The 22,481-nt window shown below is 42.0% G+C and overlaps 2 protein-coding genes across 2 annotated transcripts in view; both read left to right on the top strand.

The window, feature by feature from the left end:
- Positions 1 to 669: 669 nt before the first annotated feature.
- Positions 670 to 3,678, top strand: CITED2 (Cbp/p300 interacting transactivator with Glu/Asp rich carboxy-terminal domain 2). Its single transcript, XM_081186842.1, has 2 exons — positions 670 to 1,009; positions 1,685 to 3,678. The coding sequence occupies exon 2, from the start codon at positions 1,692 to 1,694 to the stop codon at positions 2,397 to 2,399; it is 708 nt and encodes a 235-aa protein (XP_081042968.1). The 5' UTR covers positions 670 to 1,009; positions 1,685 to 1,691; the 3' UTR covers positions 2,400 to 3,678.
- Positions 3,679 to 12,532: 8,854 nt separating this feature from the next.
- TXLNB (taxilin beta) overlaps positions 12,533 to 22,481 on the top strand; it is a 30,278-nt gene continuing 20,329 nt past the window's right edge. The window contains exons 1-3 of the mRNA XM_081187887.1: positions 12,533 to 12,719; positions 16,603 to 17,058; positions 18,240 to 18,331. Coding sequence (XP_081044013.1) covers positions 16,617 to 17,058; positions 18,240 to 18,331 — 534 coding nt within the window. The 5' untranslated portion in view covers positions 12,533 to 12,719; positions 16,603 to 16,616. The remainder of the gene's footprint in view (positions 12,720 to 16,602; positions 17,059 to 18,239; positions 18,332 to 22,481) is intronic.

Here is a 22,481-nt window from a genome sequence, read left to right as displayed (position 1 = left end):
CGCGCTCCTCCAGGAATCCTGCAGGCTCTTTTTGTGCGGGTGTGCTTGCGCGCGCGCAACACACCACACCAGTGTGCGTGTGCAGGAGGCAAAGGGGAGAGGCTGCGAATAAGTTAGCCGTTGCTCCAAAGTAGCCCTATTGAAGAGCCCTCCCTGTTACCACGTGCTGGAAGGGAGCGCAGCCATTGTGGGAAGATAAAGAAGGGGGCCAGCTTTCTGTGAAAATGCAAGGGCTTTTCTCTCTCCAGGACTGGGGAAGGACGGTGACATTATATACAGATGGCTAATAATAATAATAATGATAATAATAATTCCCATATCGAATAACCCTGCAATAAACGTCCACGCTGGGAATGTACGACAGCCAGCACCCTAATAGCATGATAGATCAGTGCGAGGGAAGGGATGTAAACAGATCGCGGCTGAACACGAAGTGCCGCTCCATCCATAATGGTGAGCGATGGCTCTCGCCGCGGCCAGGGTTCCTGTTCCCTCTCATTGCTCTTGCCCCCCGGCAGCCCCCGATCCATTTCCGAGATCTGTGAAATGGAGGTCCTTAGCAAAGCGCGCCGACCGGAGGACATCAGCAAACCCACGTGTCACTCAGGCAGAAGGAACAGGATTCTTTGGATTCCTTCCAGTTCCGCCTGGCTTGTTGGGTTTTCTCCCCCCCTTCTTCGCCTGCTCCAGGTTTTACTTCTGGTTGCCTGTGAAGGCTTTCGCTCCTCCCTTTTGAAATCCTATATTAGCTGTGGCCAAAGCTGGGTAGGAAATACAGCTCATTGTTGGCAAGTGCTGATGAGAAACGCGCCGAGGAGGGAAAGCAGCGGCTCTGAGACTGGTTTATGCAGCAGCAGCAGCAGCAGCAGGAATAGCAATAATATAAAGATTATACTCCACTTACGCGAGCACAGAGGAGGGGAAAAGACAACCGCTTGCTCTATGCTGGGAGATCTTTACTGACTGATTTTAGCAACACGTTTGGAGCAAACAAGAGAGAGGGCGTGAGGTAAGTGGCGCGCAAAGTGGGGGTCTCTTTTTTGACGGGGGGTGCTTCTTCCTGCAATGCGCTCAATGGGGATGTTTGGAGGGGAGAGGGGGCCAAGGAGTGCATTTTCAGCAGAACCCCTCAATCCACTTCTTCTCGGATTGCAAAGAACCCTTGCAGACTTTAAATTCCCAAAGTTGCTCTTGACAAGGAGAAAGGGAGAAGGTCGCGCGCCGCTCTGCCTGCCTTATGTAAGCCGTTTTGTGCAAGGGCATGCTAAAAAAAATTAAATAAAAGAAACGTACGCGGTTGGAGGCAAATGAATTCGGGTTGGGAGGAAGGGGGATTGTTGATGGTGTGCACGCTCATTTAGCTCCGGGGTGTGCACGAGTTGCGGTGGGAGGGATAGGCGGCTGTATCCTTCCCCTTTTGCACAAGGTGCCTTCCTGCCTATTGCAGGCTGGAGAAAAGAAACCCAGAGCCGCCTGAGAACTGTAAGGAAACATTGCTGTCAGGAGGGAAAGAACCCGTCCGGGGTAGAATTCGTGCCGCGAGGCGTGATTACCCTGCAGACGGTTTCCTAAGGAGAAAGGCAGTTTAGTGAGAAAAGCGGCGCTGGTTGCTGGCAAGCGCGCACGCACACACAATGTTTATCTCTTTCTTTCTCTCTCTCTCTGTAAACATTAACTTTTAAAGGCTGGAAATGGCAGACCACATGATGGCCATGAACCACGGGCGCTTCCCCGACGGAACCAATGGGCTTCATCACCACCCAGCGCATCGAATGGGAATGGGTCAGTTTCCCACCCACCACCACCAGCAGCAGCAGCAACATGCCTTCAGTGCCTTGATGAGCGACCATATACATTACGGAGGTGGAAATATGAATGCAAACAGTGGGATCCGGCACGCCATGGGGCCGGGGAACGTGAACGGGGGGCACCCTCCCAGCACCATGCCTCCAACGGCGAGGTTTAACAATTCCCAGTTCATGGCTCCTACGGTTGCCACCCAGGCAGGGCCCTTGACGGCCAGCATGCAGCTGCAAAAGCTCAACAACCAGTACTTCAGCCACCACCCGTACCCTCACAACCACTACATGCCGGACTTGCACCCTGCCAGCCACCAGCTCAACGGAGCCACCCAGCATTTCAGAGACTGCAACCCAAAGCACGGCGCAGGCAGCGGAGGCAGCAGCGTGCCGGCCTCTGTGCCCCACGTCCCTGCAGCAATGCTGCCTCCCAATGTCATAGACACTGACTTCATCGACGAGGAGGTGCTTATGTCCTTAGTCATAGAAATGGGCTTGGATCGCATCAAGGAGCTTCCTGAGCTGTGGTTGGGACAGAACGAGTTTGATTTCATGACGGACTTCGTTTGCAAACAGCAGTCCAGCAGAGTGAGCTGCTGACTTCTTGCCAAACAAGATTTGACTTTTTTTATCTGTATGAATGAAAACATTCCCTCTAGACACAGTATTTCAAAGGCTTTTAGGAGCTCAAGTATCTGGGAAGCAGAGTAAACTATAAGCTTGTATAATTGTTTCCCCCCTTTTAAATTGGCTGCCACTTTTTTCTTCTTCTTAAACGTGGACACTCCATTATGCCCTCCCCTTCCCTATAATAATTTTAACTGATTCAGCCTTTTTTAGTAATTCCTCAGCTATAATTTCTTCACTGGCAACATACCAATTATTTCAACTGTTAGATATGAATATTGGCAAAGTGCTTAATATTGTGGATTTTCTATAGGCTATCATTTCAGATGACTGAAAACTGCATTCAAATTCTGAGTTGAAGGACAAAAATATTGCATTAGTTGGTTGCATGAACTTCAGGGTAGATTCCTGCACAAATACTGCCCTCTTGCTTTGTTTTTAACTATGCATTTGCAGTGAAACTAATTTTTTTTTAGTCTGCTGAACTGGAAGCTTAACAAATGTGGGCCAAACCCTCTCTGATCAGGAAAAATAGTACTGTTACTTAAACTCTGCTGTCTGCACCCTTTCTTTCCTCCCTACCCCCCAATCTGTACAGACAATAATATAGTGTGAATGGAATGGTGTCTAGTTGTTGGGGAAAGCATTTCATAGGATTTTATTTTATTCTGGTTCTATCGTCAGCATATTTTCATTTTGGCATTGTGCATAGTTTATTCAGTACGGGGGGAGCAAACTACTGTGTTGAAAGCTTTTTAGGAAATTTGACAGTATTTTTGTACAATTTTTTTGAGAACATACTTGTTAATTTATTCTATTTTAATTTGCCAATGTCAATAAAAAAAGTTACCTGCTTTAATTTTTTCTAGACACCAGTTACCAAATTTTTTTCTTTAGAATTTTATTTTTTCCTCCTCTCCACCTCACAAATGTTCGATACATATAACCCATTTAACTTGTTGAGCTGTTGGGTTGTGTGAAACATTCTGAAAGAAAATCTACATGACACCATTGTATGCTATATGTCATGATCAGTGCAGAAAGTTTTTTTTTAAAGGATTTAAGCCTAATTATGACATCAGTCTCATAAGTAACATTGTAACATGCCTGTGTGATTTTATCTAAAGTGAAATTGCCAAGAGGCAACAACTTTGTGATTTGCCAATTTACTTGCTTTAAATGTAGTCGTCCAGAATTATGATGCATAAAAGTATTTATTCTATTTATCTATTAAACTTTAATTTTATAAATACTCTCACTTATCTTATCCATAAGACTTGATTCTTCATGTAAATATATTTGCTGTCATCCAGAAGGGTTCAACAAAAGACAGGTTTTGTTCCCTCTTTAGCATCTAATGCTGTTAGCAAATGATAACCAAAAAAAACCCCTTGCATTCCATGAGTTTTCATTGGGCAGAAAGAAGGCAGAAAGAAAAGAAGGAGAACTTTGGTGGGAAATGTTTTCATTGGGCAAAGTTAAACGAGTCTTCCTGTCTAGAAGGTGAATCCTGACACCAAAAATGAATAACTTCCACATTTTGGCATAGAAGAGCAGAAACTGTTTATATACATTAAGGCAAGAGTAGGCACTATCCCCCCCCCCAACAATAGCTAGGATCAGGTGAAATGCTGTTTCAGTAGTAATATGAGTAAAGGTGGTGTCTTTGACAATGGACTTAATCACATTTTTTTTTTCAAGGTCACAGCAATTGAATGCGCTGACCTGACCCCTCATTCACCAAACTCTCTTGTAGACTAAAACTGAAATACGTGCAACAAGTTTAGACCTGTCCCCCTGTCTCATAGTAACTTCCAATACAGATGTGGTGGCATGTCATGGTTCAAGACTCCATGTGGGAAAACCTTCTGGGAACAGAAGAATTATTGGGTTTGAACTCTCTTGTACTGTATTTATAAAATAGAAAAAGGTTAGCTGGCCAGCCATTCTTATAACTGCATCTAGATCTGTGGCAGTCAGCTTGGGTGTGTGTCTTGGGTTTCTGTACTTTTTCTGTTGTAACACAAGGCTTGCCTTTGTCGCCCATCAACATTTTTTTCTTTCCAGGTGCCCTGCACCTGTTCTCTGCCATGTGGCCTTGGGATAGGTGGTTGTGGCTTGAGAGAGAGAACAACTGGACTAGAACTTATTTTGGTTCTTCTTAGTCTTCCATATGAAGATAATTCAAAATTTCCCCCATGGTTTATGCTTGTGCATCAACAAAATCATTGAATATGGGAAGGCAAGGGCAACTGAGAACAAGGGCATTGACATAAGCAAATAATATTTGGGGTTGTGCATGCTTGGTTTCAAGCAGTAATTGCTTCCAGCCATCTTACCATTACATTAGGATTTTATATTTTTGTCTGCATGTACTATTTACAGGAATACAGGTATAGCTGTGTTGAAACCTTGCATCAGTTTATTTTAAGGCTCTCTAATCTGCATCTTTGACTTGGACTTAACAGAGGTCAAGTTTTGACCTAGATGGCTTGGGGTATTTGGCTAGGAAAGTGTGTGGATCCAAGATGGCTGACATTCTATACTTCTAAAAAATAGTTACCTGGCTACTAAAGCAACTTAGGGGTCTAACATTACTTAACAACATGCTTTTAAACTAGAAGGCGTACTATTGGAATTTAAATACTCTGCGTAAACTTCATGGGATAGTTCTGCTTTCTTTGGTGACTGATCGAGCAAAGAACTATAAAGTTATGTCTAGGTAATTCTTTAGGTAGGAGATCATTCAATAACTGGCGTCTCTTGATCATACAAGAAAAAACTTCTTGTTTACATGCAGCAAACTGCATAACTTTAAGTTTATCAGGTGCTACAAAGCTGTCCAACTCTGCTATCAAGTGTTTTTTTCAAAAAATATTTAGGGCTTTTGTAAATTTATTTAAAGGGAGAGCAATTTCATGTATTACATGGCCACAAGCTCAGATTTTTCCAGTGAGTGTACATTTGATAGGGAGCTATAGCCAATATTGGCTCTTTTGAGTTTCCATATGATATATGACAGTTCAAAGGTACACCTACAGCAGAATCCTGTGTACAATTACTTGGTAGTAAATTCCATTCACTGCTTTTAGAATTGCAACCTTCACAGATCTTTCCATATAAAGCAACCTTAAGCTTCTAGAGAAGCTTAAAATATACTGGGAGTTGGATTACTCTAGTGTTTGTTTTGTAACAGTATATAAAGTCACAACACAGGTTCACATACAGTTGAAAAGCAACGTTTTGCAAACATTTTCATGAACCCTGTCTCTGAACTGAAGTTTGGGAAGCGTCAGAGCTTAACTCCTCAACTTCTGGCAGAACAGATCAGGTCCAAGGTGCTCCATAATATTTTCTGTAACTTTCTCTAATAATAAAAATAATAATAACTTTAAACCACTTATTTACACTAGACCAAAGTGTATAATTATGATGTGAGCAGTGACCTAGTTTGCCAGCCATTGCCAGATTATTTTGCAAACTAGGCTAGGGGGAAGAGTGTTACGTTCCTGTTTAAGTTGCTTATAGCACAGGAAACTTGACCTCTGTACTTTGGCTCTTTTTCAAAAAGTTCTCATATGGTACATGAGCTCTACTGTTCTTTAAGCCTTGGCCATAAATAGACACGGCGCTTTATTTGCAATGGAGATCAACGATAAGCCGTGCGCAGAAGCAGCACAAGAGACACTTGTTAAGAAAATAGGTGCTGATGAATAATAAAACAGCGTCGCTCTCTTGCGGCGAGCGGTGACAGCCACTTTTGCTGGTGCTGAGAAAGACGTCTCGCTGCTGCCATGCAGCTGGCAAGAACAGTTAGCTGCTCACAGCTGTTTATGAGGTGCTCAAGGGAGGCACACTAAGAAGAAGGTGACATCTATTGTGCAGTTTATAGTCTGGATGACTTTTACAACTGCAAAAGCCTACGCGGCACATAAATTGATGTCAACAGTAAAGGCCAGATCCTTTAGAGCAAAATATTAATCCCCTAATCTGTTATGGGTGGTCAGCTTTGAAATGTAAACACTCTTCTTCATGCCTGAATATATTAGGCATTGGTGCCACCTTGTGGAATGTAGATCGCAATTCAATGAAAAGAATTCCTTTCTCCCCATCCTCCACACAAAAGGAGCCATATAGAGATGTTAGACTATGATAATTGTGTGGAAAACTGGGCCTGAAAGAGAAGAAATGATGATTCTGGCCAATGGGACATTTACCTTTCAATGTACTCCTGGATTAGTTGATCCCTATAATAAATTTTTAAAAAGTTTCAGTTCTTTTGGTGCAGTAGATTTAGCCCATAGCACTTTGAATCTGGAAATTGGGGTTTGTATACTAACTCAAAGCCAAATGACCCAATGCAGTAATAGCATGCTTAGGAGTGACCGTGCTTCTTACTTACTTTTTTAACAATAGCATCTGTGATCTAGATTTGGGACTGCAGCACAGAAGCAGGGTTGTTGTTTTTTAAAACCCTTTCTCCCTGGGCCAGGCCGCCAATCTGCATCAAGGTCCCCATGCTAGGGATTATCAGAAAAAGAATTGAAAATAAAACTGCCAATAGCATACTGCCGTTACGCAAATCTATGACGTGACCTCATTTGGAACACCGTGTATAGTTCTGGTTGCCTCACATCGAAAAGCATGTTGTGAAGTTGGAGAAAAAGTCGAGAAATGGGCCAATGAAATAATCAAGTGGATGGATCAACACCCCCTCCCCTATGAGGAAAGGTGGCAACATTTGGGACTTTTCAGTTTAGAGAAATGGTGAGTTGGAGGTAATGTGATATAAGTTTATAAAATGATGCATGGCATGGAGAAAGCAGGCAGAGAAAAGTTTTTTCCACCACATAAGGCTAGAATCTGTGGATGTCCATTGAAGCTAAATGTTGGAAGTTTCAGGGCGGTATGCCCCTTGCATAGTTTTTTAAAGTATTTTTTAAAGTATTTTTATTAAGCAAAATAAAAAAATTCCTTCCAGCAGCACCTTAAAGACCAACTAAGTTAGTTCTTGGTATGAGCTTTCGTATCTGAAGAAGTGTGCATGCACACAAAAGCTCATACCAAGAACTAACTTAGTTGGTCTTTAAGGTGCTACTGGAAGGAATTTTTTTATTTTGACTATGGCAGACCAACACGGCTACCTATCTGTAACTTTATTAAGCAATTTCAACATAACAAATTATCAAACCATATAATCACATACATTATTTTCCTCCCTTTCCCCCCCTTCCATCCCTCCCTCCTCCCCCCCCCCATACCAGGGACATCCCTCAGCTCTTGCATAGTTAAACTATGGTGCTCGCTCACACAAGAGGCAGTGATAGTCACCAACTTTGATAACTTTAAACAAGGATTAGGCAAATCCAGGGAGGATGCTTCAATCAATGGCTACTAGCCATGATGAAGGTGATGCTCTGTCTCCATGGTCGGAGGCAGTAATTCTTCTGAGTACCAGTTGCTGCAACCTGCGGGAGGGGAGAGGGCCCTTTTGCTTGTGAGTTTCTCCCAGGCATCTGGCTGCCCCTGTAGAGTAGAGGGGGCATTGGCTTCATCCAGCAAGCCCTTTGTATGCTCTTAAGAGGTGTGGCCAGTCCTCAACATGCTGTTCCTGTAAACATGTCATTTGGCCTCTAGGGCTTTATACTGATGGAAAATGAGCCAAGTGGGGACCCGCTCCAGAATGGCCCATGTTGGAGGCCCACATCTGTTTCTTGCTGAGAAGCAACTTTCCCCACTGCTATCTGGCCTCAAAGGGGACCTCTGAGGCAAATATCAACTGTGGAGGAGATTTTCAGCAGGAAACCAATGTGAGGGCTCCATTTAGGTAAGGAGCCTGTTTTGGATTGGGGGTCCCATGTGATTGTTCTTTTGTTAGTGTTAAAGCTAACCAAGTTTAAGCACACTGGATTCATTAAACTTATCTCTTATATTCATTCACCTGTTGAACCAACCATCCTTTTCCATGTAATGCCAAACACTTCCATGACCAAGGAGCAAGCGTATGTAAATGAAGGGGTATGACTTCTAAGGGTTAGCTCAGTTCTTAGTGGCTCCAACTGCTTTTCTTAACACCTGTCATTTTTGAAAGACGAATCCTATTGCTGCAGTATAGCTTTTCGTTTCACTACATCAATGACAGACACAACAGCATATTTTAAACAGGATATTTTACTTAGCAGTACCAGGAGTTTTCTAGATATAACAAAAACAAAGAGAAACTAGGCAGGCAACTCGGGATGCCACAGCTTTTTGTTCATTGGTATATTAACCATTCCGTGGCTGGTTTTCTCTCACTGCAACGGATGTTAATTAAAAGCTGCGGCTTTTTCCAACAGTTGCCAAGACTGTCAGTCAAGCATGACCCCTTTTAAAATAGAGTCTAAAGCATTGTACATATATGTCAAGGAGATTTCATGAGTTCTTGGGACATTAAATCCAGAGTATCTTTGATCTCAAGTCAAGTTTTACATAGTTCAAATGAAATAGGAGTAATTTAACATGATAGATGACAGGCCATGGCTGTGCCTGTGGGAAATTTGCAGTAACCTACCTGCAGCCACTAGATGTAGCTGGCACTCTGTGCACTTTGGATTGTAACTTAGTTGTAGATTGATTTCTAATACAGTGGTACCTCGGGTTAAGAACTTAATTCGTTCCGGAGGTCCGTTCTTAACCTGAAACTGTTCTTAACCTGAAGCACCACTTTAGCTAATGGGGCCTCCTGCTGCCGCCATGCCACCAGAGCACGATTTCTGTTCTCATCCTGAAGCAAAGTTCTTAACCCGAGGTACTATTTCTGGGTTAGCGGAGTCTGTAACCCGAAGCATCTGTAACCTGAGGTACCACTGTACAAGCCTCAATTTGTGCTGCAATGTCCTGCTCTGCCCAATTTCACCTGTGCAATTTAAAAATGCTTTTCAGCCTCTTCCACTGTTAGCGCACCTGTATGGAAGGCAGACGCTCTTGTGTCAGGTTTCTAAAATGAACTGATGGTCAGAAAGGCAGGTAGATCTGCAATCAAATTTAGTCATCCGCCAGTAATTCCACACACACCCTTAATTTGGGAATGGCTTTAAAAGAAACCCACAAACATTTAAACCTTTCCTCTCTGCATAGAAATGACTCTTTGGTGACAGGTGTGCTGTTGGAAGTGCCCAGAACAATGGTTCTGGATGATTTCAACAGCCATGCTGAGGCTGCCTTTAGTGTTCTAGCTCGGGGCTTCAAGGCATCCATGATGACCAGGGTAGCCATGCATGGGTAACCTCCAGGTTGGATTACTGCAATGCACGTTGTGTGGGGCTGCCCTTGAGGGTGATCCAGAAACTGCAGCTAGTGCAAAATGCAGGGACTTGACCGCTCACCAGAGCAGGGTATTACTACCATGTTGTGCTGCTGCTGCTGCTGCTGCTGCTGCTGCAAGAATTGCACTGGCTCCCAGTTAGCTACAGGGCTAAGTTCAAGGTGCTGGTTCTGGTGTATAAAGCCCTATACTGCTTTGAACCAGGATACCTAAAAGCTTGTCTCGCCTCTTATACGGCTAATCCATCCCTATGCACTGCAGGTGAGTGCCTTATCAGCACATCCATTCTACACAAGATTGGAATTGGGTTTTTAGTGTAGGAATCCCCTCCCCTTAAATATCAGACATGTGCCATTTCTGTTGCCTTTTCATCACCTTCCTGAAGACCTTCCTCTTCCAAAAAGCCTTCTAAGTAAAGATCTTTCCCACTTTGCATCTGTATCAGAATCGCTTTTAGAGGTTTCACTTTATCCCTTGTGCATTTGCCCCCCTGAGCTGCTTTGGGAGGAAAGACAGGTTATAAATTTAACAAATAAATAAATATTAGAAGTCCTTCTGTTTTAAAAGTTGGAAAATTCCACTTCTTCACCACAGTCTATAGCCCAGGTTTGTTCTTGGCTGCAGATCATGGTTAAGGAGGAGATAAATTCCACATTTGGAATCTAATTATACTACTAACCATCATAAAAATAATTCTGCATTTTAAACCACATAATTCAATAAATGTCTCCAAACAATGTAGGTGACAGTTATACAACCCTTCTATTATCTGATTTCTTTCGAAAACCTCTGCTGCATTTAGGGTGCAAAATTATTCCTAATTCTGAAAAAAATACAATCTACAGTGTCTCTTGTATCGGTAATTATCATAGGTTATGGCTTGGAATAGGCTTGGAAATCTAGGTTCAAATCCCTGCTAATTCATGAAGGTTATCAAGCGACCTTTCAGTTTGCCCAACTCACATGGCTGTTTTGAGATACTTAAAAACCAGATAATCCTGCATATTCCACGCTGAGAAAGGTTGCACTAGAAATGTGGATGGATAGATTTGCTTTCACTGGGTCTGAATCTGGCTCCTTCAGCTTTGACTGAAGATACACACCAGGCACCCCCAACCTTCGGCCCTCCAGATGTTTTGGACTACAATTCCCATCATCCCTGACCATTGTTCCTGTTAACCAGCGATCATGGGAGTTGTAGGCCAAAACATCTGGAGGGCTGCAGGTTGGGGGTGCCTGATATACACTGTAATTACCCTCAGTAAGTGTATGCAGATCTACTCAGAAGAAAGCCCTACTGAGCTCACTAAGGATTGCTAACAGGTTAAAAGAGTTTAGGATTACAATTTAAAACTCATGTTTTGATTTATTTACATAGTATAAAGCCATAGTAACTCTTGGTCAATCCTTAGTCAGTTCAATCCTTATTTCCTAGATTTTTCATAATACTAATAATATCAGTGGGTTGTATCTGTGACTTAATGATTACATGCCTTACCCAAGGGATACACTCACATATTCACTCACTAACTTCCTACAGACTCACTCGCTAACTTACTTGAATAGCACAGAGTGCTGCATAAATGAAACCATAATAATTAATTCCCACCAACCTTGAAGGACTTGGGAAATTTCAGAACTCTTAAATCCAGAGCCAGTGGGGAATTCCTCCAGATCCTTGGAGCAGCTTTCTTACACAAATCCAACTTTATACATGGGTTTAGAATAACATTATTTGCAATAAATCTGTCATATTTAAAAGGTTTTCTGTGTCACCTAATTGGTTCTGCAATAGTTGGCCTCCACCACCTGGGTACTGAAGAAGAAGGCCAACAAACCAAAGAAGCTGTTCAGCTCAATAAAACCTTTTCAGTAATATGATGGTGGAAAACTGGGGAAATAGCTGTTATAAAAGAAACCTGATTGGAACATTCAAAAGATGTATATTATCAAAACCTCACTTAGCAAAAGGTACTGGTTCCTATTGATGACCAAGTCAGATTAACACTATATTCAGAACTTTGTAGGATAAGATCTGTGCCCCTTGATATGGGACAACCTTGTGATGTTGTCTTGTCCTCCAGAGCTTCTGGGTTGGAAGATCCTTGGTAGTATCCCACTTTCTCTTTCCTTTAGTGTTTTCTAGAAGGGACTGGTGCCCATTTGGACTGGTGAGAAGGCAGGGACCCCAACAATAAGTGGAGTCAGAGGCTATGCCTGGTGGAGCCAACCAATTCTACTTTTGTCCCCATCTTCCTATTGCTCTGTTCTATAAGAGTAACTGCAAGGGTGGCTGAGTTTTTGTCAATAGCATCGCTCAGAGTGGTGAATGGCACTATTTATCAGGAAGAAATTCCAATGAAAATGCTCATTATTACATATTTTACATGTTGTGCACCCGGGGGTGGGGCTAGCTGCCCATGGGGGTGGGCCGAGCGTCCCAGGGGGGCAGCGCAGTGATGTCACCCCCCCCAGGGATGACACCCAGCGCAGTCCGCACCTCCCACACACCCCTTCCTCCACCTGTGCTCCTAAGCAGTCTCAGCACCCTTAACTTCCTGCTGCCATTTGGGAACAGCATTCTGGAGAAAGGGCAAGCGGAGGACAAGGGGCTTCTCCTTTGGTTGCCGGGAAGAAGGCAATCCTCACAATTCTTGGGAGCAGGGGAGCATGCTTTCAATGTACGGTGTGTGCAGAGTACAACTTTTCCCTGCCTGTGTGTTGAGCTGCACCTGCTGAAATTCCTTCATCATTCCACACAGCTGTTAAAGGCCCAAGAGCTCTGTTCTATTTGGCATTTAGTCTTGGGAGCTCGCAGCCAAACTCTGGAGAGGAGTATTCTTGCCTGCTGTGTCATCCACTCCTCCCGCCCCCTGTGGCAGGAACAGAGGGAAAGTTTCCTTTTGCTGTTGGTTCTCCCTTTCTTGTCGTTCTTTTGGGCCTCCTCCTGCCATCTTCTTCTCTTCTGCTCCTTGTTCTCTCCCCAGGTAAGTGTGACAAAGTCGATAGCTGGCAGCATGGTTGAGAGACAACTATGGAAGTTTTCAAACTATATTTTGGTGCACGAGCTTTAAATAGTGTGAGCATGTGATTGCGACTATGGGAAAAGAAACTTCAGCTGCAAGCCCATATCCACTAACCTGGGAATAAGCCCCACTCAATTCAGGGCCTTACATTTGAGTAGTCACATATAGAATTGCATTGTGAGGTAAATAGCCTTACCGGAGCTTCCAGTGAAGGAGACCAATGTGAAGTAGATGTTTTTGGAGGAGGGAAATTTAAAGCAGGATTAGGCTAAGACTGTGCGGTATGAGGAAACTCTTGTGTTTTCGTTGCAAAAATAAATAATGGTGGTTAAGATTTAAACACAAAGCAAAGAAGCCTCTATGTGTTTCTAGAACAGTTTTGGCTTGGGGGCTGTTTTGAAACTCTGACACTATGGATTTCACATCTCTGTGAATTCATTGTGCATCAGAGTGCCTTTCCAACGTCCGTTTTCACAAACTACAGTGCTTAAAGCCTTACAGAAATTGCACAACTGTAATTCTGTATACAGAAGAACCATGCCGCAAAAGCAGCACTGGACACTGGACACAACAGGTGTGTTGTTTAGCTTTTGACAACAAACAATAACAGAGGCGCACTGTTTGCTTTTCTCTGTGATGCTTAACTTTTAAATAATCTGCACTCAGTGGCTGACAGTGTAAGCCTGTACCTGCTTACTTAGGGAGTAATTCTCACAGAACATAGTGGGACTTGTTTCCAAGCACATAGGCCTAGGATTTGGGCTGTGAAATATACCTATGGTGAGCTGGCATGGTAGAATTCTTTATTTGTTTTGTTGGGTGAATGTGAGGAATAAAGGCAGTTATCAAGGATCATCACTGTCATCCTTTTTTTAGATGGGCTTAAAATAACTCATGACTTCAGAGCAGGTGCCATGTGTCTTTCTGTTGGATTTGAGGGGAGGGGGGCGGAAAGCTAAAAATAGGCAAGTCCTGCAAACTTCTGAACTCCTCTACTGGGAGAAAAAGACCTTGTGACAAGGAAAGTGGCACCTTCTGTAATTCATCCCTGCAATAAAGAGGAAGACCCAAAACACATTTTTTAAGACAGCTTGCTTCTGTTGGTTGATCAGTTGTTCAGAATCTATTTTAACATGAGTGCCAAGTGCAGTGAATTGGTAAGAGAAGCTTAGAAAGGGAGCTCCCTCTTGGAAAGGGAGAAAACTTTTGCTCCGACGGTTAACAAGAACACCATTGGAAAGGAATGTGTTAAATAACTGCTGTGTTTTTAGTGGTAAACAAACTGGGTTCAGCCACAACCTCCTGAAGTGGGTCAAATACAGGTTAACAGCACAGGGCTTCCCCCTGTATAAACGTACTCTTTCTACATCAGTATACCTGTGTATGGGATACACTACTATCAAGCTGTGGTTAGCAAGTGGACTTAGGTGCATAGGTTAAAGCTGCACATGGCTTGCTTATTTTATAAACTAGATCCGTTTCCTTTCTGCCACAAAAGCAATATATTCTTCCATGCTACCCCAATCTCTGAGTGGCATGAGATTCCAGGGATTCCAGGCACATACCCAGAGTTCGTGTTTCCTTTTGGAAATGAGGCACAGCAGAGACTGTGGTGTCTTTACGATATATGGTTTATTTACACATTTATACAACCGAGCCTACGATGGAGGCGTTCACAGCATTAACACCCCAAAAGGGTCTTGTTTCTCCCATAGCTCAATCCTTGGATTCAAACAGAAATCAAGCATCGCTCTCAAACATTGCGCTGAGACTCTCTCTAGCTTACTACTTTACTTCTAGATTACAAAACTCTGTCTTTGTCTACTAACTAACTGTGAATGGTCAGCAGGTCTTGAGGCAGATACGAAGATTATGCCCATGACTGGTGTGGGTTGCAGTTCTGCAGTCTATCATGTCTAAAATGGCATTTTATTTATTTATTGTTTGCATGGGCCCACCACTTAGTAAGGAGCCTGCAGACTTTTACTTCAGCTTCAGCCCTGACAGCCACCATTGATCCTGAGACTAAATAACAATACGAGGATTCTTCTTCTGCATTGAGCTGTTCTCAAAGGCTGCTTGGTACAGTCAAACCTCTTACGTCCACCTCTGCTCGCGTCCATTTTGCCCAATGTCTGTGGCAAACCCGGAAGTAACAGGCAGGTTTGCCACCATTCACACATGCGCAGGAGCAGCGATCGCCATTCGCACATGCGCAGAAGTGGGCAATCACCGCCTGCACACAACAGCGCCTCTCTCAGCAACCCATTTCAACTTCTGGACGGGCCTCCAGAACAGATTGTGGTTGTGAGTAGAGGTTCCACTGTATTTGCATCTGTTGTAGCACATGGGGGACTGTCTTCTTCGTAGTGACTTGGGCCCACTATACCATAAACCTGGTGCCCTCTAGATGTTTTGTGTTACTTGTCCCATCAGCCCAAGGCAGCATTGCAAATAGTTGAGAATAATGGGAGTTGTAGTCTAACAAGAAGATTGGGGGAAGCTGCTCTATGATATGTTGATCCCAGTTTCTCTCTCCTTCCTTATGTTCCAATCACAAAGTCTGTGATTTTCTACCAGCAATTTCTTGATGATGCCCTCTGTCGAAGGTAAAATTGCCACAGTAAATCAAAGAGGGTTTTTTTACTAACGTGTGCTAAAAAGAGATAGAGAGAGTCAACAGTCGGCAAAATAATGGGGCATGGCTTTTTGTTCTGCAAAAAAATAATCTTTTGGGGATTAAGGGTTTGGTTTACTAATGGGAAATGATTTCTTACATAGCAATTCACGGCAAATTACTGGGAAGAAATTCCCCTTGGTTTGAGTACTTTCAAGTTAGATCATGCATACAGTAATACGTTGGATCAAATTGGCAGACAAGACATGTGACAGAATTTGAACCACAGTAATTATGAAGATCAAGAAACGTATGTCTGCAAAAATACATTGCCTGCTTAATAGAGATGACGCAGAACCAGAGCAAATAAAAGACTAGATGACAAAATGGGCTCAAAATATTGGAGAAAACATACCACTCGTTACCTGGGATATTCTGTGGTAAAAGGCACATTGGTTCTCCTTAGATATGGGAATAAGCGGAAATTCCTTTATCACCCCGGTTCAAATACAAAATATATAAATAAAAATTAGCCTCCCACACACTGGAACTACCAAAAGGAAAGAGGAGATTGCTTTCATATATGATGTAACAAAAATATATCTCAGGGGAAAAGAATGAGACAATTTAAAAAACCTTAAGGTGTGAAATTCCTCTTCATCCTTTGTTCTTGTTGAACTATGGAAAGTTTGGCTACGCCAGAACATAAAGCATTAGCTGTAATAAGAATAAATGTGCTGGCTGAAGGAAATTTTCTCTCTTTTTTGTAAGAAAATATTGTGATTTATTGATTAAGGAAATAACTCTTCTCAGCTTCCCATTTCTTGTACAATGAAACAGTCCTCTGAAAAGCCTTTAGGCAAAGCTGAAATGAAACAATGAATACCATGACTATGACCAATGAATCTTGTTTAGATAAATCTATTGGTGCTAAAAGAAAGACTGTGGCCAAGTAGCTTCTGATTAATCGCCATTAATTGGGACAAATGCACAAAACCTACAGTTTTTCCAGAGGGCTTCAGTGAATGGCAAAACTGTTTGGATGTGTGTGGAAGGAAGATACATGAAAGGGCTAAATAAATAAATATCTAGGTTGTCTAAGATGCCAGTTAAGCTTGTGCTAAATATAATATTTACTACTATCAACAGGTATGGCCTTCTTTGGCAGTTTTTGCTCTATTCTTGATTGCTGGTGTAGCTAAAAGCCTAACTTTGTCTCACACCCAGGTAACATCCCTAGAATGGAACATGACCAAAATGGAGCTGGCCCTCAGCCTGACCAGCAAGCCCCACCTCCCATAAGCAGCTCTGAAGCGCTGCCTACTGAGAATGGTCTAGAGAAACAAAGTGAAAAGTCGCCTCCGAGGTCTCTGTCCCCTGAGAACGCAGCGCATTCTCAGCCTGAAATAAAGCTGTGCGATATATCTGAGGAGCTGAGCCGACAGCTGGAGGACATTATTAAAACCTACGGGTCAGCTGCCAGCCTGGTGGAGGAAAGGAATGCTAAAGCGACAACAGACAGACCTGAGAAAGGAGATTCCTTTAATAATGAGGATGGAGAATATGAGGATGCCCATGACGAGGCTGAGAAGGAACAGGCAGCTTCTGGGGATGCATCTGGATCAAAGGAATCCAGCAGCCAGAAAGACCAGAAGTTGGAAAAGAAAATCCTGAAGGGACTAGGCAAGTAGCTCCTTGCGTAACTGGAATGCAGAACTTAATAGGACTCGTTGGCTATGTTGGAAAAGGCGCCGCAGTGGTCGTCTCCATAACATTTAATTGTTTGGTTCCAAAAGTACACATTTTCTTCTTGTTCCCTGGCAAGAAACCAGTTTTTATTTTCATTTTTAATATGTGGTGCAAAAATGGACATACATGGCAATTAACTGATGGTACAATTCTGTACATCACACCTAGACTTGTATAATTTGTAGGTGCAATAATGCAAAGCAGCATTTACCAGCAGTTCTCAACCTGTGGGTCCCCAGATGTTGTTGGACTACAACTCCCATCATCCTTGAGCTCTGGCCTTGCTAGCTAGGGGTGATAAGAGTTGTAGTCCAACAACATCTGGGGACCCACAGGTTGAGAAAGGCTGATTTAGGCTATTATTATTATTATTATTATTATTATTATTATTATTATTATTATTATTACTATTACTATTACAGTCATTACTTGGAAGTTGAACAGAATCCATCCAAAAGTCCATTCAACTTCCACAGCATTAAAAAACCAAAGCTCAGCTTCTGATTGCAGGAGCTTCCTGCAGCCATATCAGAAACCCTGTTGGACACTCAGCTTCCAAAAGAACGTTCGAAAACCGGAACAGTCACTTCCGGGTTTGAGTTATTTGGGAGAACTAGGCTGTTAGAAAACCAAGGTACGACTGTATTGAATTTATATACCGCTTAATTGCTAAAGTGTCTTCTTCAGTGAGTGTTTCATCCATCTTGAACTTGCACTAGGCATCATACAAAAAATTAGTCTGGCTGTCTGGCAAAAATGTGGAAATAGAACCACTGCCACAAAGATCACCAACCTTTTGGAGCCCATGAGCCCATTTGCCAACCAGAAAGCACGTGTAGTACATGGGTAACATGTGGGTAGCCACAAACAGTGTAGCACAAGGGTGCAACAGTGACAACCCCAACGCTACTACCATACTTAAAAGAAGGTCACCTGAAGTTGCTTCAAAAGCGCTTGGTACAAATCTAAAGAGAAATGTTCCACACAATCTGCTGCTAACATTTCTGAATATAGAAGCCAAAACCAATCTAAAATGCAGCTTCCAGTTGCTACAAATTCTTGTATTTTGCATGAAGTGCTCTCTGTGAGAATGTCCTTTTTAAAAATTACTTCAGGAAAAGAAGCTACCCTGCTGATGCAACATTTGAACAAGCTGAATACCCCAGAAGAGAAGCTGGAGATCCTATTTAAGAAGTATGCTGAACTGGTTAGTATAGCAGCTACGGAGAAAGGATAGAGACAGCCGCACTTTAAAGTGTATACATCTAAAAATAATATTGTAGAGCTGGTGAAAGTGCAGAAAGGGGACAGCTAAAACAGCTTTTCCTCCCCTGGGGGCTTTTTAGCAAGCAAGGAAGGATATGCTAAGTGTTTGAATTGATGCATGGTGTGAAGAAAGTAGATTGAAAGAAGTTCTCTCCATCTCTCATAGAATACAGCCGAGGGTCATCCAATGGGGATGAGATGTAGCGATGGCCAGCAGCACAGACAGCTATAAAAAGGAATTAGGCAATATATTATTCACAGAATACCAGTTGCTGGGGTGCAACTTGTCCTCATGTCCTACTTGAGAACTTGCCTTAGGCACCTGGTTGGCCATTGTGGGAACATTAGGAAGGACCATAGCACCATGGCAGAAGATCCCAGGTTCAATCTCCAGGTGGGGCTGAGGAAAGTGCCTGGCCAAAACCCTGGAGAGCCACTATTGAGCTAGATGGGCCAGTGGTCTGATTTGGTACAAGATGCCTTTATATGTTCTTAGCATATTCCTGGACTTGGTCTTATCCAGCAGGCAGGGCACCTTGTGTGCTCTTATATGTGATGTGATGTTGTGTTCTTGGGTTACAACCTGGGGGCTGATATTATGCTTCTAAGAGCCCTGCTGAAGCAATAAGAAGAGAGAATTCCCCCCCACAGACACACATATCTGGTTTTCCCTTGGACCTCTCATTTAACCCCTCTAAGGTCTGGTGTTGGGGTCCAGCTTGAGGCAGCAAGTAGAGGTGAGGGGTGAGGATGAAGGAGCAGGGCATATATAAGGAATAGACCAGCATAGCTTCAGCTCCATCATGTCCTGCTCTTGCTTTATCAGGGTTGCAGCTTGGCAAGCTTAGTTCTGAGACACTATATTGTTAGAGGTTTGTGGGTGCTGAATGCCTTGGTTTAGTAATTGGAATTTAATTAGAGCTTGTGTGTTACAACCGGGGGAAAGCCGGACTCTGTGTGTTTTAAGATAGATTCATGTGTGTATTTCCCCTGTGTGCTAGACACTTCCAGTCATTAACATTATTTTTTTTAAAATAATATTTATTAATTTTCAACAATTTAAACACAACACTACAAAAAAAAAGAAAAACAATACAACAATACAATACCATACAAAAAACACTACACAACACTAACACAAAAAATTAACAAAACAAAACAAAAACCATTCAAAACACAATCCAATTTCAATATCTTATCTTTCATTCACATGTTTCCACGACCTCCTCACACCTCCCTTTTTGTCTTCCTCTTCTATTAATTGTTTCAGCAATTCCTCTCCATCTTCCTCTATTTTCTATCCTATAATTATCTTAACACATTCTAACCTTATTTTTTCCCTTTAATACTCTATTAATCTATCTATACCTAATTCCTTATAACATTTCTACTAAAGCCATATAACTTCATTCCAACATTTTTCTAACATTCATTAATTTTACAGTATTTCTGTTAGTCTTTAAACTTTTTCCAATCTTCTTCCACCGATTCTTCTCCCTGGTCTCGGATTCTCCCAGTCATTTCCGCCAATTCCATGTAGTCCATCAACTTCATCTGCCATTCTTCCTGTGTGGGAAAATCTTGTGTCTTCCAATACTTCGCGATAAGTATTCTTGCTGCTGTTGTTGCATACATAAAAAAAGTTCTATCTTTAACACCAATTGGCCGACCATGCCCAGGAGAAAGGCCTCTGGTTTCTTCAAAAAAGTATATTTAAATATCTTTTTCATTTCGTTATAAATCATCTCCCAGAATGTCTTAATCCTTGGGCATGTCCACCAAAGGTGAAAAAATGTACCTTCAGTCTCATTACATTTCCAACATTTATTGTCGGGCAAATGGTATATTTTTGCAAGCTTGACTGGTGTCATGTACCACCTATAAATCATTTTCATTAAGTTTTCTCTTAAGGCATTACATGCCGTGAATTTCATACCCGTGGTCCATAACTGTTCCCAGTCAGCCATCATTATGTTATGCCCAACATCTTGTGCCCATTTAATCATAGCTGATTTCACCATTTCATCCTGAGTGTTCCATTTCAACAGCAAGTTATACATTCTTGACAAATTCTAAATTTTTGGATCCAACAATTCTGTTTCCAATTTTGACTTTTCCACCTGGAAACCAACTTTTTTGTCCAAATTGTAAGCCTCCATTATTTGGTAATAATGGAGCCAGTCTCTCACTTTGTTTTTCAATTTTTCAAAGCTCTGCAATTTTATTCTATCACCGTCATGCTCCAAAATTTCCCAATATTTCGGCCATTTGGCCTCCATATTGAGTTTTTTCTGTGCCTTCGCTTCCATTGGTGACAACCATCTTGGAGTTCTCTTTTCTAACAGATCCTTATATCTTATCCAAACGTTAAACAATGCTTTTCTAACAATATGATTTTTAAACGCTTTATGTACTTTTACCTTATCATACCACAGATATGCATGCCAGCCAAATGCATTATTAAAACCTTCTAAATCCAACACATCTGTGTTTTCAAGAAGCAGCCATTCTCTCAGCCACAAAAAGCAGCTGATTCATAATAAAGTTTAAGGTCTGGCAGGGCAAATCCACCTCTTTCTTTAGCATTGGTTAATATCTTAAATTTTATTCGAGGCTTCTTGCCCTGCCAAACAAATCTGGAAATATCTTTCTGCCACTTCTTGAAACAATCCATCTTATCTAAAATTTGCAATGTTTGAAACAGAAACAACATCCTTGGCAGCACGTTCATTTTTATCACAGCAATTCGGCCTAAGAATGATAACTTCAAATTTGTCCATATTTCTAGATCCTTTTTCATTTCAGTCCAACATTTTTCATAATTATCTTTAAATAAATTCACATTTTTTGCAGTCATGTTAACCCCTAAGTATTTCACTTTCTTAACCAACGTTAGTCCTGTCTCCTCCTGAAATTTCTCTCTCTCATTCACAGTTAAGTTTTTCTCTAAAACCTTAGTTTTCATCTTGGACAACTTAAAACCTGCTACCTGTCCAAATTCTTGAATCAATTCCAGTACCCTTTTAGTACTAGATTCTGGCTCCTGTAGAGTCAATACTAAATCATCAGCAAATGCTTTCAGTTTGTACTGTTTAGCTCCCACTTGTATACCTTTAACCTCTTGATCCTTTCTAATCATATTTAACAAAACCTCAAGGGCCGATATAAAAAGCAATGGAGAAATTGGGCAGCCTTGTCGTGTCCCTTTCTCAATCTTAAACTCTTCTGTCACTACATTGTTCACAATTAATTTAGCCTTTTGTTCAGAATAAATTGCACCTATACCATTTTCAAAACCTTGGCCTACCCCCATCCCCTGTAGATTCTTCTTCATAAAACTCCAAGAAATGTTGTCAAAGGCTTTAATTAATTAATTATGCTGGGCAAACATTAATTAATTATGCTGGGCAAACTTCCTAAGTTGTGTCTTAGGTGGTTCTTAATCCTTGGAAATCAACAGGAGTTGAAAGGTAATGGAGTCAGCCTAATTTCCTTTGAGGGGATGGCCTGGGGATAATGAGCCACTAGCACATCAAAGGGGCAGGAACTCTCCCTAAGTTAGAAAAGGCAGAGACCATAAATGCTAAGGGGGAACTGTTTGACAGGAGGAAGTTAGGGGCCAGAGAGAGGCATGACTGGTTGCTGCTGGCTGCAAGGCTGCAGTTGTTGTGAGAGGAACAGAAACCTACTGGAAACTGATGCTGCAGAGCCTCTCAGATCTACACTCAGGTTGTATATATGTGCAAATAAACCATATATCATAAAGACACCACAGTCTCTGCTGTGCCTCATTGTCCCAAAGGAAACACAGGGCCTGGTAAGTGTGCCTGGCACCTTCAGAATCTCACACCGCTCAGAACATTATAAAAGCAGAAATCAGGTTCAGCAGACACCATTAATACAAAGAGTCCGATATTATAGAGAGATAAGGAATAAGCCATAAGATATTAAAATCAAAACTTTAAAAAAGCATTATCCAGAATATTTTTCAGGAGTAAATTGGGCTGAGGGAGGGGAAACAGCATTTTGGTTAAAAATGTTTTTAAAGGAGACTGTAAAAATAGATAAGGCAGAACATTTGCTGTTGAAGT

Source organism: Podarcis bocagei (genome assembly GCF_964188305.1).
Source record: "Podarcis bocagei genome assembly, chromosome: 3".
NCBI classification, from domain to species: domain Eukaryota; kingdom Metazoa; phylum Chordata; class Lepidosauria; order Squamata; family Lacertidae; genus Podarcis; species Podarcis bocagei.
This window is presented reverse-complemented; position numbering and strand designations above follow the sequence as displayed.

Bases quoted from the DNA above. Each gene is read 5' to 3' on its own strand.
- CITED2 (XM_081186842.1), top strand. From the start codon at position 1,692: ATGGCAGACCACATGATGGCCATGAACCACGGGCGCTTCCCCGACGGA.